At 40.3% G+C, this 13,217-nt stretch overlaps 1 protein-coding gene across 11 annotated transcripts in view; it reads right to left on the reverse strand.

Annotated features, from left to right (window-relative positions):
• TCF12 (transcription factor 12) overlaps positions 1–13,217 on the reverse strand; it is a 101,398-nt gene that overhangs the window by 2,709 nt on the left and 85,472 nt on the right. For 5 of the 11 annotated variants that reach the window (XM_053464191.1, XM_053464193.1, XM_053464197.1 and 2 more), the window contains 7 exons: positions 12,813–12,891; positions 10,805–10,878; positions 9,626–9,697; positions 8,637–8,834; positions 3,551–3,665; positions 1,607–1,775; positions 421–653 (listed from right to left, as the gene is read on the reverse strand). In XM_053464191.1, the coding sequence (XP_053320166.1) occupies positions 421–653; positions 1,607–1,775; positions 3,551–3,665; positions 8,637–8,834; positions 9,626–9,697; positions 10,805–10,878; positions 12,813–12,891 (940 nt within the window). The remainder of the gene's footprint in view (positions 1–420; positions 654–1,606; positions 1,776–3,550; positions 3,666–8,636; positions 8,835–9,625; positions 9,698–10,804; positions 10,879–12,812; positions 12,892–13,217) is intronic. The other 6 variants (XM_053464194.1, XM_053464200.1, XM_053464201.1 and 3 more) reach the window with 3 other exon arrangements.

The following is a 13,217-nucleotide window of genomic DNA, read 5'->3' on the forward strand; positions in this document are numbered from 1 at the left end:
CGCCCAGTCAGATAATAAAAGTCTACAAAGGAAGATACTTCATTAGCACTGCCATAAAGAATCAGCTCAATGTGGTATTTGAGCAGGAAAAGTCACCCAAAATATCACGACGATGGCAGCCTCGGTAAAATTTTAGTTTTTCCTCACAGTCTGGGATAGAATTTAATTTTTTCTCAAAATCTGAACACTACGCTGTAATGAGCCATAGTCTATATAAAGCAAATTCCAGTTTCCCTAACAGTATGCAGGATTCAGATAAATAATTATGCATTTTCTAAACCCTGTCATATGTCCACTGAAAAGAATAGATTAACAAATAAATACCGCGAGACAAACAAAACAATTATATGCATGGCGGATGGGAAAGTGCTTAAGGAGGCGTGAATACTTTGATGTTTTAATAGTAATTCTGGTACTGACCTCTGACTTGTTGTTCTAGATTAAGTATAACTGCTACAGCCTGGTGAAGAATTAGCAGTTTTGTCTGAGGTTTTTCGCTCTTTAGGTGCAGCTGACACATGCGCCCAAGTTCTTTAAATGCTTCGTTGATGTCTCTGACACGCAAGCGTTCTCTTGCATTGTTGGCCATTCTCCTTTCTCTTTCCCTCTCCAGTTTCTGTTCTGGATTTAAGTCTTCATCTTCATTAATACTACTAAAATAAGCATGAAATATAAACCTCTTTTTAGTAACCAACCACATTTTACTAAAATATACATTATATATACACAATAATATATATATATATATATATATATATATATATATATATATATGTATATATATATACACACACACACACACACACACACACACACAACATATATATATACTGTTCTTCAAGCCTCATCAATGTCTCAATAACTTACAGAAGGCAACTTTTAGAATCAGAAATCTACAACTAGTGTTTCATATTCTGCACCATTTAGCTGAACACATAATAACATTCACAGGCAACATTACACCCATCCAGATGGTGACTTCTGAGAATGCTAATTTAAATTTTTAATAGAATTTACCATGTATTAATTATGTTTCCTTGTAGTTAGGCAGTCTTCTTAATAACCCTACAGGGAGCCCAGCAGCTTGCTAAAGCTTTCCTCTTCACAACCTAAGCACATCTATAGCTGTTTGCAAGCCTGCGTGGGGATTTACTCAATTCCCCACTATCCTGCACATTCGATACAATCGCTGCTTTGCCTGAGAAGCTTCGGGATATCATTAAAGGGACAGCACTGTCCAGTCCCACTAAGTACTTCCCATTGGATATTATGCAATTAAGTTATTAAACTGCAATAAGAAAAAATATAGGTATATAAGACCCCAACTCTAAGACCCCATGTGATATTTGGGTGAAGTAAAAAATGTGAAAATTTTCTTTGTTTTGTTTCTTTGTCTATAGTCTCTGTACTGTGCATTTTACAACATTTTCAGTGTTATTTTTCCTTTTCAGTGTTATTTTTAGCTTAAAAAAAATGAAAAATCAATCAACAGAATCAAACTCTCCACCACAAAATATTTGTAAAATGCAGACATCACAATCTCAGGAAAGTATTTCCTAATTGCCAAAACCCCTTTAACTGTAATGTGAAATTCAAGTGAAACTACCTTGTTCTCCCTCTGGAACTTTTTAAGTCTTTCTGCGATGATTCGTCGTCTGATTTCATATCATCCGAGGAGGCTGCGTCATGTAGGTTCTCGTCCTTTTCTTTATGCTCAGACTTGACTTCTATGAGGCTTGGAATCACAGGCTGGCCTGGCAATCCAGCAGACAATGCTGTAGATAACGGTAAATACATTAGACACAAATCAAACGTAATGTTCTCTTTAAGAGAGACCATGTAGAGTTTGCTTATTGAGCAAAGGGAAGTGTGTCATAGGTAATCACAGAGCGGTACTTCTTCATAACAGACACATTTAGCTAAATCAAAGTAGGGGCATTTCAAAAGGAAGGGCGAGAAATGGTAGAACAAAAGCTTGTAATCTAAAACTAGAGGGTGGTAGATAAATAGAACAGCCTCCCAGCAGAAATGGAAGAGGCCAATATACCGTATTTGCTCGATTATAAGACGAGGTTTTTTTCAGAGCAAATGCTCTGAAAAATACCCCTCGTCTTCTAATCGGGGTCGTCTTCTAATCAGACCTCAAATAGAGGTCTGATTAGGAGACTAAGATCCAGATCCCCCGCACCGCTGCAGGGGACCTGGATCCTCCTGTCTCACCCGACCCCCCCCCCCCATCATACACACTTACCGGTGCTTCCTGATGTGTTGCCGGGGCAGCGGGTTGACGTCTACGCGATCCGCGTAGACAACGTCCGCTGCAGCCGGAAGGAGGTGTGGCTAGCAGCGGGGGTTGTCTGCGTCCGTCGCATACACCTTCCCCGACTGTCAGAGATCAGACTTCCCCGCACCGGTGCCGCACCGGTGCGGGGAAGTCTGATCTCTGACAGCCGGGGAAAGTATACGCGACGGACGCATACAAACCCCCGCTGCTAGCCACACCTCCTTCCGGCTGCAGCAGAAGGCGACGTCAACCCGCTGCCCCGGCTGGAAGCACCGGTAAGAGAGGGGGGAGAGAGGGGGAAGGGGGGGGAGAGAGGGGGGGGAGAGAGAGAGAGAGTGTGTGTGTTAGTTAGTTAAATGGGGGTATAGGGTGTGTGTGTGTGTGTGTGTTAAATGGGCATAGGGCATTTCTGGAGTGGCGTTAAGGGGGCATTTAATAGAGCACTCTGCCTCCTGAAATGCCTTATACCTCCCTATATGCCACTCTGCCCCAAAATATGCCTTTTAACCCCCTAATTGGCAGAGTGGCATATAGGGGTATAAGGCATTTCTGGAGGCAGAGTGCTCTATACAATGCCTTTTAACTCCCTTAATGCCACTCTGCCTCCTGAAATGCCTTATACCTCCCTATATGCCACTCTGCCCCATAATATGCATTTTAACCCCCTAAATGCCAGAATGGGATATAGGGGTATAAGGCATTTCTGGAGGCACATAGGGGGTCAAAAGGCATACCATGGGGCACAGTGGCATATAGAGGGTTAAAAGGCATATCATGGGCCACAGTGCCATATTGGAGTGGCAAGCCTGGGGGCAGATGTGCGTAACTGGGGGACAGGTTGGAAAATACAAGAAATAAAAACAAAAAAAATCTTTTTCTCAATCATAGCTTTTATTAAAAAAAATAGTTTACATGAATTAACATTTACTGGTAAAACTTTTTTCCTTTGGGGTCGTCTTATATTCAGGCTTTTTCTTTTTTTCCTAAGTTAATATTCAGATTTTGGGGGGTCGTCTTATAATCAGGGTCGTCTTATAATCGAGCAAATACGGTAGTGAAATATATATATAGTCTAAAATAAGGAATTTAAATATGCATGGAATGGGCAAAAAGGTATTCTTGATCTAAGACAAATCAAGGTCTGAATCTTTACATCAGGAAAGTTGGGCTGAATGGTCAAGTTTTACGTTTCTACGTTTTAAGTTTGCATTAAAAATAACCTTGAGACGAGGCTTGCTGCACTAGCAGCGGGACGGACCGTCTTACCTCTGTAACTTTCTTGTGTTTTGTGATTGAGTTCTGTGCTTGAAGCAGAAACAGCGCTAGACAGAGCAGAGTGGTCGCTATTCAGACTTACAGATTCTTCTCTGTGATTTCCCAGCTACAGAAAAGGAAGGACAACATTTGCCATCATCAGAAATCCGTTTATAGGTATATATGTTCGTGCTGGAATTAAAGGATTAGTCCATACATAATTTCACTCAGTAGATATTTCAATTATAAACATGCAGATTTATGTTCATGGATTCGGAGACCGTGGCACAGCTGTTCTTTTCAGCAAAACCACTATAGAAGTCAGCTTTAAACAGTCTTATTTTTCCTAATGAATGGCTTTCTTTCAAGATGTTCATGATTAAGTGCATTACAAAATCAACACGTATTCACATCTACATGGAAAATACATTTTATCTTCTTGTAGTCACTTAATGATCATTCAAAGCAAACACAATGATATTGAATGAAAAATGCAAATAAACATTTCCAAAAGGTGTCCGTGAATTAAAAAAAATATGCAAAACAATCCACTGTGTGTTAGTCATTCATGAAGAAGAAAAAATCATTCATTCGCCAAAAAGATGTTTCACAGATTAAACACTTTAAATGCCGCTAACAGACTATGATCGTTTTGCTATGTGAATAGTGAGTTTTGCATCAGAGGCTCTCTATATAACCAGGATTTTCTTTTTAATAGTGATATTTAAAGGAAAATGACACGGCAGAGATATTCCTGATATTAGTGTTGCAGCTGGTAATTATAGGTTTTGCCCAAACGGCCGTTTGAACAGTACACACGGAGCAGCACCTCTTCAATCGATTCTTGGATTGCAGCGTTGAGCGTTAATGCTGCGTGTTATGCCTTCAAGCCTTGGGTGGATTTGTACAAATCAGAGACCGCCAGTAATCGAAAAAGCTCTGACACACTGACAGGAATAGCCGAGTAAGAATATAGATTTTACATCACATGTAGTCAAACCGATTTAAAATAAAAAAAATCTTAAACTAAATGAAACAAAAAGATGACCATATAAACAAAGACAATGTTCCGTGTGAATATTAAGGAGCACATGAGGGCGTATTTCCTCCAAGAATTGTATCCTTGAACAAGTAACACTTAGGTACGGAAAGACAAAGCTCTAAATCTGTAGCACAGATTCAACTAATTTGCGATATTTAGATAAAAGATGAGAAACGGCCAGCTCAATAGGGAGGAATTAATTATGGACTAACCAGCCCAGGAATGGTCCTGTGGATCGCTTCACACTTAATGGAGGAGGAACACTATAGGAACGAGATGCGCAGAAGGTGCTGCTCCAGGCCCGACGCTCTGGACCTTAGTGGAGGAAACGGGTGATAACTAAGGGGCACTGTCTTCTTCTCACCCCACTGTAACTTAAAGGGGAGGAATAATCATGCAGATTCTGAGAAGAGGCTTTTTAACATACTCTTGTTACACACACACTAGGTGGGTTTTGTAATGTGTGTGTATGTAAAATGTATGATTTTGGAAATGAGAAAAGATCCAGGAGAAATTGGTAAAAGCAGCATTCTCTTGGAATATATTATATATATTTGTTTAACTAAATGACCACTGGACAGGTTTAATAAATTTCACATGTCATTCAGTATTGTAGTTGGTGGAAGTGCGGTGTCAATTCCAGACTCTTAACCTCTCATCTTGGGTCAGATTATTATTGCCTCCGCACACATGCTCCTTCACGTCACAAACACACGCAGATCCTCGGGCCCTTTAATTATTTCACTAAAATGGTTACACTTTACCTAAGGAGCTTCCTTGGATTCCGTAAAACGGCTTAAAAAACAAAACTCTGGCAGTAAATGAATAAATAAAATGACATCTTGCTCATGATGTTGATCATGATTAAAATATTTGATAGAAATAATTGATCTTAGAAGGCATGCTCCTGAAATTGTACGGAAGGTTTAAGGGCAATTAAGCTTTTATAGGTGTGCCTGAAACCCCACAAAATTGAACGGTAATAACTATTTATTAGTGCTACCCTACTTTACTTCCGTGTTTGGTCCAACAATATAACGCGCGGATCTTTGTTTTGGAAGAGCGAAGACAAAACCGCCAAATACCAATTATTTCCGTGGAAATGGAATGTGAATCAAAAGCTCGTGTTTCTGATATTAAAACACATGTCTATAAAAGCGATGACCTTTCTGTGGAGTTCACTTTATTTACATGGTTAACTAAATCTTCCCATTGCGTCACCGCTCTCAGGAGCATGCAATTCAAGCTTAATCAAATTATCAGAACTTCCTTTCTCCCTATCTGTAACCGGATTCCATTTGCGAATGTTTCTTGTATGTTTCCTGAAGAATGTAACTTTCACGGCCACCGCTGTCCTTTTTAACTTGCGCTAAGCCGGCGGCTTTGTTCTCGTCTTTCAACGCCATCGCTGCCAAGAGGCTTGCGAAGCACCACACAGCCATGAATTGTAAGGCTCTGCAATCCCCGAAGTGTTAAAGCCATTAGGACGGCAATGTTCACACATAACAGGTGTACAAACAGTCCTTTGTCTCCTCGGAGTGGCCTTCTCAGCGTGGCCAGATAGGATGGCGCTTTAATTGTGCGGCTCATTAGCATACAGCTGACACGCTGCCGCACGCTTGTCTACATTTCAATGATTACAGAGAAGACTACGAGTGACACTACACCGGCCTTTGAACTTTCACCAGGGGCCCGCCGCTATCTGCTTTCTTCTAACGGATCGAACAGTTCGGCCAAAACCTTACGTGGAACGCACGTTGCTACATTTCATAGCTCTCTATACTAAATGAAGGCTTGCAGATTAATATAAGAAATGCGCACTCACACAAAACCCACCCAACACATATACAATGGGGCAGGGTATGATTATTCCTCCCCGAAGTGGGGGTCAGGAGGGGTGAGATGTGGGACAGGACATTTATTAAATCGCATTGCCTCAGCCATAAGCTGCTGCCAATCTCGGGTTCCATAAAGTCAACTTTTAATGAAATAAGCCTAAAACACACAAGCAGTTTTGATAAATAAACTTTCTAAAAGCAGTAACAGATTCCTTCGAAATATATAACTATTTCTTGCTCGGTACGGCCACTTTTACTCAAGCAATCACGGAGAGAACATGACGCATAAATAATAATTGGTCTATTTCATAACCTGTGTAAAAACATTAAATAGTACTTATACTAATCACATGTACATTGCTGAGTGCGTCTTATTTCCAGGCATCCTCTGCCAAGTTCATCTACTTGGTAAATTTAATTTACGTATTAAACTCAAAAGTCTAGTATAAAATGCGTCTGCCAGAAATAAAAATATCACTATTTAGGGCATTTCAAAAAATACATTACTTTTATTCTATAATTAGCTTTATTTTACACTAAAGTTTACTGCATTTAATTCAAACCAACTGGTTTGAAACATACGGCATATAAATACAGCGTAGTAATATTTTATGTACCTAATATTTTCTGCAAAGAAAGCGGTGTTTGCAATTAGGAAACGTATGCTGCTCCCAATAGCAAACAGACAAAAAGAACACGTCAGGGAAAAGGACAATAAGCTGCGGACAGGAACTCTCTGGATGCCGATGGTGCTCGGAAAGACAATAATTGTCCGTCCGCTTAAGCGAGGGCTAGTTAATTAATACCAAAGTTATGAGTTAATTCCATCTGGTACACGCACAGGAAATTGGAAGAAACTTCATCGGTAACGAAAACATTGTTGTAACACGACCTTAAGAAAAGAGCAGCCTATAATGACATGTAATGTTTTTCTAAAAATGCCTTCTGAGCAACCAAAGGATGGAAAACCATAAGAATGTGTAATACTGTTGTGTCTGCATTACAGGAGAACTAAGCGGAGCGGGTGGACGTAGATACCAGTCAGTCTCACACCAGTCAGAGTCACCACTGGCTCGCTGAACGCTGCATCGAGGGGTTTAGACCACCATGCGCATGTATAAAGTCTACCTATTGATTTCAACTGAAGCACTTTCCTACCACTGATTGGCTGCTCGAACTGTCAATCATTTTTTGGGACGAATGCATATTAAAGCACTCACAGGGTAAGGGTTACCAAGAGAGTAATTTAATATTCTTCTATAATAGGGGTGTCAGTGACAATAAAACGTCTTAAGAGAGAGGGAGGGGGTGAACCACGGAGTTCAGGATTCAATGCAACCCTCAGCACCGCCACTTCATCATGATACTGGATAGCTCTTCAACACGCATTAAAACACCATTAAAAAAGCCCAAAGTCTACATTTGTAACAGTGTCACAAGAATGCATATATATATTTTTTCCCAATGATATCCTCCATCTCCCCGCCATTCCTTACATGGTTCCCATGCCTTTAACACAGACGGAATGGATTATTTGACACTACTTTGGGATTAATCTAGAAATTGTTTCCTCTCCAGTGTTACTTCCACTACAGCTGTGCTCAAACTCCATTCATTTTTTTGTTGTTGTGTGGGGGGGGGGGTAGACATGGGGAGGAAGGGGGGCAAGAGTTAAAATTTTTAGGCCTGTTCAGACTAACATTCACATTCAGGCTGCACTCTGCCAGCATCTGCTATTGAAGTCTAGTTCCAATTTACAATAAACAGCTTTTCCAGACCAGAACGCTTGAAATTCAGTCCCTCTTGACTGCTTTTCCTATTCAATCTCTCTGCGCAATATTTCAAGGAGAAAAAAAAATGTTCTGCCAATTATTACACATCTGGAAAAAATGCATGTATAAGCTAAAATATCCTCGGCAGAAAGTCTCTGCTTTCGGCACAGCAGGATTTTATGGGCCACTGACAAGGTCACCGTGTGCGAGTTATTCATTTTCTTCACTCCTTACTAAATGCTGTACCTCAAATTTGAAATTAGTAGCAGGTGTCCTACCTTAATTTTGTTTGTCTGCCAAAAAAAGATTAGGGTTCAGCCCTTTCGTGGACGTAGTCGTGAAGCCAGGCTATTGCCATTGCTTAGATTCCCAAGACATTATTAACCCTTTATGGCTCATGCCGGAAAGAACGCCATTGCACGTTGTGCGAGAGAATTTCGACCTACCATTGAAGACTGTCGACTGTTTGCTACGAGTCCAGCTGTTCCGTAGTTTGAGGTCAGGCTGCCGATGGGTCCGTTGTGGGCTGCTCCGAGTAAACTGTGTATATCGGCAGACATGCTTGTGGAGGGGCCCACCGCGTGATTCCGCAGAACATGGATGGCATCATCGAGTCTATCCAAGCGGTCTTCCATTCGCGACTGCTGCAAAGCAATCCAGCGCTTGGTTAGAATTTTAAGCTGCTTCTTAAATTACAAACATGAAATTAACTTTCCTACACGGCAAGATACTGAAATCCACGAATCCTGTTATAGCCCTGGGTATGTTAGAGGGAGCAGTAAAGGGTTAATGAAGATCCAATTTTCAGCCACGGTAAGTGAAAAGGGAGTAAAAGCGGGCAAACTACTGGACGGTGGCACTGGCTGGAAGTATTCCCTTCCTTTCCATCCCGCTCCGTGTTTAAACACATGCACCTTTTCATTTGTAGGCTTTCGTCGCATGTAACAGGTGCTAATAAAACACGCAATTACCCTGACTTTAGCATATGCTGAGAAAATTCAGAAAGATACTTCCAGCAACCAGATATTTCCACATCATTTAAAAGACGCCAGCTGGGGACCCAGGTGAGAACCGGGCTTTTGTGATAATCATTTCTTTTCACAGTCTATAAATTTAAATACGGTCTGCGTTATTCCCATGTTAAACACTGCGGGTTGTGGCACACATGTCCGCTAATTTGGCCATTGTTTTTTTTCATTACGTATTTGGTAAATAAGATTGGTAAATTGGTAAATAAGAAAAAAAACTAAACATTTTGTTTTCCCCAACAGGTATAGTATGGGGGAGGGAAACAGATTTCACGTTTACTTTTAATGCTTTCTGTGAGCAGCTGCATCGCACATACCACTGGTATTTAAATGGTTAACACGGAGATACGTTACATTTAAACACATGCACACACAAAGAGGCACCGTCTAAAGAGAAATACTACTACCTCGCAGACATCCTTTAAGAAGGACATAGCATCTTGCAAATGCTCGTGTAGCTGCTGCTCAACTCGATTTTTCTGGCAAAGTCAAGACATAACAAGAAGCAAGGCAAAGGTTAAGACTAATTAAAGAGGAAACGAAAAGACAGCTGACATGCACGGCGGCGGGGAACGTTAGTCAGGTTACTGCAGGAGACCGATCGCACAGATAAGACCAGTGTTAAGGTTTAAAGGACCGTAACGTCTTACAGCAAAGAGCGTTTGGCACCCATTGAGAGAAGACAAGCAGATAGTGTGCAGAATCAGAAGGAAGAACACCAAAAACTGTAACGAGCCTTGCCACATTCCCTCTGTTAAATGTGTGATGCTGGCCATTTTGTATTGAATTTTGGGGGGTTCTTACGTACATAGCGTAAATGAACGTGTAAGTATATAGAAATACACACGCGCACGCACACACATGCTAACTCCACTAATATTTAACAACCTTGAAAACATACACAGTGTGTAATATAGAAAAAAGCTGACACGTTAGGAATATTCTACAAGAAAGCTATAATAAAGGATGTGTGGGCTGCACATACAGATGCCAGAAAATGTATCTTCCTCGCATGTATGCAGGAGAGAACACGCTTAGGGGCACAAAACAAAAAAAAGGGTGTTTTGTATGAACAATTAGGATGTATACATTTACAAATGGTCAGTTTCACGGAAGAAATTGCAAACCAGCTCGAGTGACGTGGGGTGGTTTAAGATGTGAATCTCGGCCAAGTAGCAACTTCTATTAGAGATTTGAAGATCGGTGAAGTTTTTTGCATACATATTGAAAGACAGATGCTAGAGACTGTAAGTCTTCTTTTTTTAAGTCACTTTAAGCATGTTAAATTCATTTTATTAACTCTCACTCTTTCAGAAGTATGAGCTGGCAGTGGAAATGAGCTTTGGGTTTATGGAAGGCTACTGGTCTCCCATAACAGCAATTTAGCAGCAGCTGTCTCTTAAACACAGCCCGGGCGCCCAAGTAACAGATGGTGACAGACACACCCTATATGTTTTATATTGTTCCGTGAAACCAGACCATTTGCTTGCATGGAATTTGTCTGTAACATCATACGGCTGATTTCTTCAACGAGTGGACAGTTATGAAAAATGCAAGAACTTTAAAAACATTGTGTTTCCTCTTACCAGGGAGTGGAGGGAGTTCTCATAGCTTGGAGATGACGGTGTCTGCCCACCTTGTCTCGACCACTGGTTAGCACCTGGCAAAAAATTAAAACATTTTAATACACAGTTAGACAAAAGGAGAAATAATAAAAAATGAATACAAAAAAAGATTGAATATCACATAATTTACTGGTTTTATCATGATGGATTCCACTGGTTTTATACAAATTAACTGTGGAAGCACGATTTAAAGCAACGTATTAAAATCCAATTTGGGCTATAAAAGTCAGAACAGAACTTGCAGTTTGCACAGTTTTGATCCGAGTCTATAATCCAGACATTTACATGTCATTGATGCATTGCAGGAATAACGCACAAGCCATCTAACTATTTTAATGGTAGAACAACGGGTTTCATAAACTGAACAAAAACAATGCCCTCGCGACATACATGATTCATGCGTTTAGGACCCACTTTTCATATAACGTCACCAGCTGAATAATGCAGTGATAACATTAATAAATTATGGAGATAGCACAGAAAACCAGAAAAGCACATCAAAGAAAAAAAAAACCCTATGGGTATGTTTCTTCAATCACAACTGTGTCTGGCGTGGGGAGGGATAGGTTTATTACTAATCCACAAGCGAAAAGCATTTCAAATAAGAGGAGAGCATGTTTGTGAAACGTGATATGGCTCCAGCGCACTAAATGCAGTTTAAGAAGGATCTTGAGGCCCTTGTTCTCGGAAAGCTACATTTCGCTCATGGACTTTGTCAAACATATTGATTGAAACCCTGACAATTTGTTACATGTTTACGCAGACGTACAGCGCCCATTGGGCGTTTGGGCAATGGAAAGGAGGCCAATTCTCAATGTATTTCCCTGCCATGTACAACGACTGCCTTTGTCACCCCGTCTGTTGATTCAGATGCTCACGGATGGCTGGTGTTTTATCAGCTGTTGTCACATATCACTCTACTTTGCGCACTTTAGGCAGAAAGTCTCTGTTCTGCTTTTGTATACTTGAGATATGTTTTTGGATGCTTTTGTCCCCTGGCTGTTGAAAAACGTGATGCTAGGGTTAATAGCACATGAACACTACTTAACGGAAACTTGAAAACTAATCTGAATATACAGCCAACTACAAACCAGTAAATTAAACAGTTTAACCTCAGCCTTGGTATATTATGGCCAAAACACCAATTTTTTATATAGCAATTAGCACTACATAATTATTAATGAATCACATATTGATGTTTTTTAACATCTAAATGGATTATAATAATAATTAACAATTTAATAATCAACAGTGACTTAATAGCAAAAGCCCACTGACGTGCCCACACTATCACGGATCAGACCGAATAAAATCCATGGTTTCCACTGTATTCCATCAATAATCTAACAGAGCCTCAAAGATATGTGCCCCTCTGTTCAAAAATGCTGACAGCAATTGAAAGAGAATATAATAATCGGACAGTGGTTTCAATTACATGCCAGAAGCTGTTTAAAATTTAAAATAAATACTGCTAAATGAAGGCAAGTGATGAAAATAATACATTGTATCGAATTAAAATGGATCCTCTTACATTAACGTGTCTTATTAAAAAAGAAAAAAATGTCAATGGAGCTTTCAGTGCCGGTGAAGAGCAGCTGCTAGGATTTCGCTAAACAGCTGAAATAGGAGGGTCGGGGTAGGCTGTCCACCACAGCTCATTCTTCACACACCAGATCACTTTCATACAGGGGTTGAGAGCAGCTTCTTTATTAGCTGCTATAGCGGAGGAGATCAGTCGCTAGTACAGTTATCTCTTTGGAAAGCAGCAACAAGTAACCGTGCAAAACGACTGATTTCCAACATACAAATCAGGTATTCAGGACTAGACATATATGATACAGTATTTAGAATAAGATCAAGCTCTACAAGAACTTTACTATAAATAAGCTAAGGCGTCTCCATCATTTATTTACTAGACAGCCTCAATGCTTACTTAGAAAAAAGCACCAGAAAGTTAATTCGAGTGTACCTGGTAGAGGTGACGGCGATCCAACAGGGGTTGAAGGATTTGATGGGAAACTACTGCTGGTGTGGTCTGGAGAATAAATCTACAATAAAGCAGAGAAGCAGGAGTTAATTGTTGATCATTTCAATGTACAAGCAGCACACCAAAGTGTTAAGCAGTCAAATCATTTTCTGTAGGAATGAATCCATCCTTGTCATAGGGCGTTACTAAATGCCTGTTATTATGACAAAGAATTCTGAACCCTAATATCTAGTGTTAACCGTACATGTCAAGCTTTGTATAAACGGTTAAACTTCTTACAGAAGTAGGGAGAGTATGAGCTGCACTGAATGAAGCCTGCAACTATCACACCAGTCACACATTCAGAGAAAAACTTATTTTCTGGGTCTAATCCCCCTTTTAAGGGTT

This window comes from Spea bombifrons, chromosome 4 (genome assembly GCF_027358695.1).
Source record: "Spea bombifrons isolate aSpeBom1 chromosome 4, aSpeBom1.2.pri, whole genome shotgun sequence".
NCBI classification, from domain to species: Eukaryota; Metazoa; Chordata; class Amphibia; order Anura; family Pelobatidae; genus Spea; species Spea bombifrons.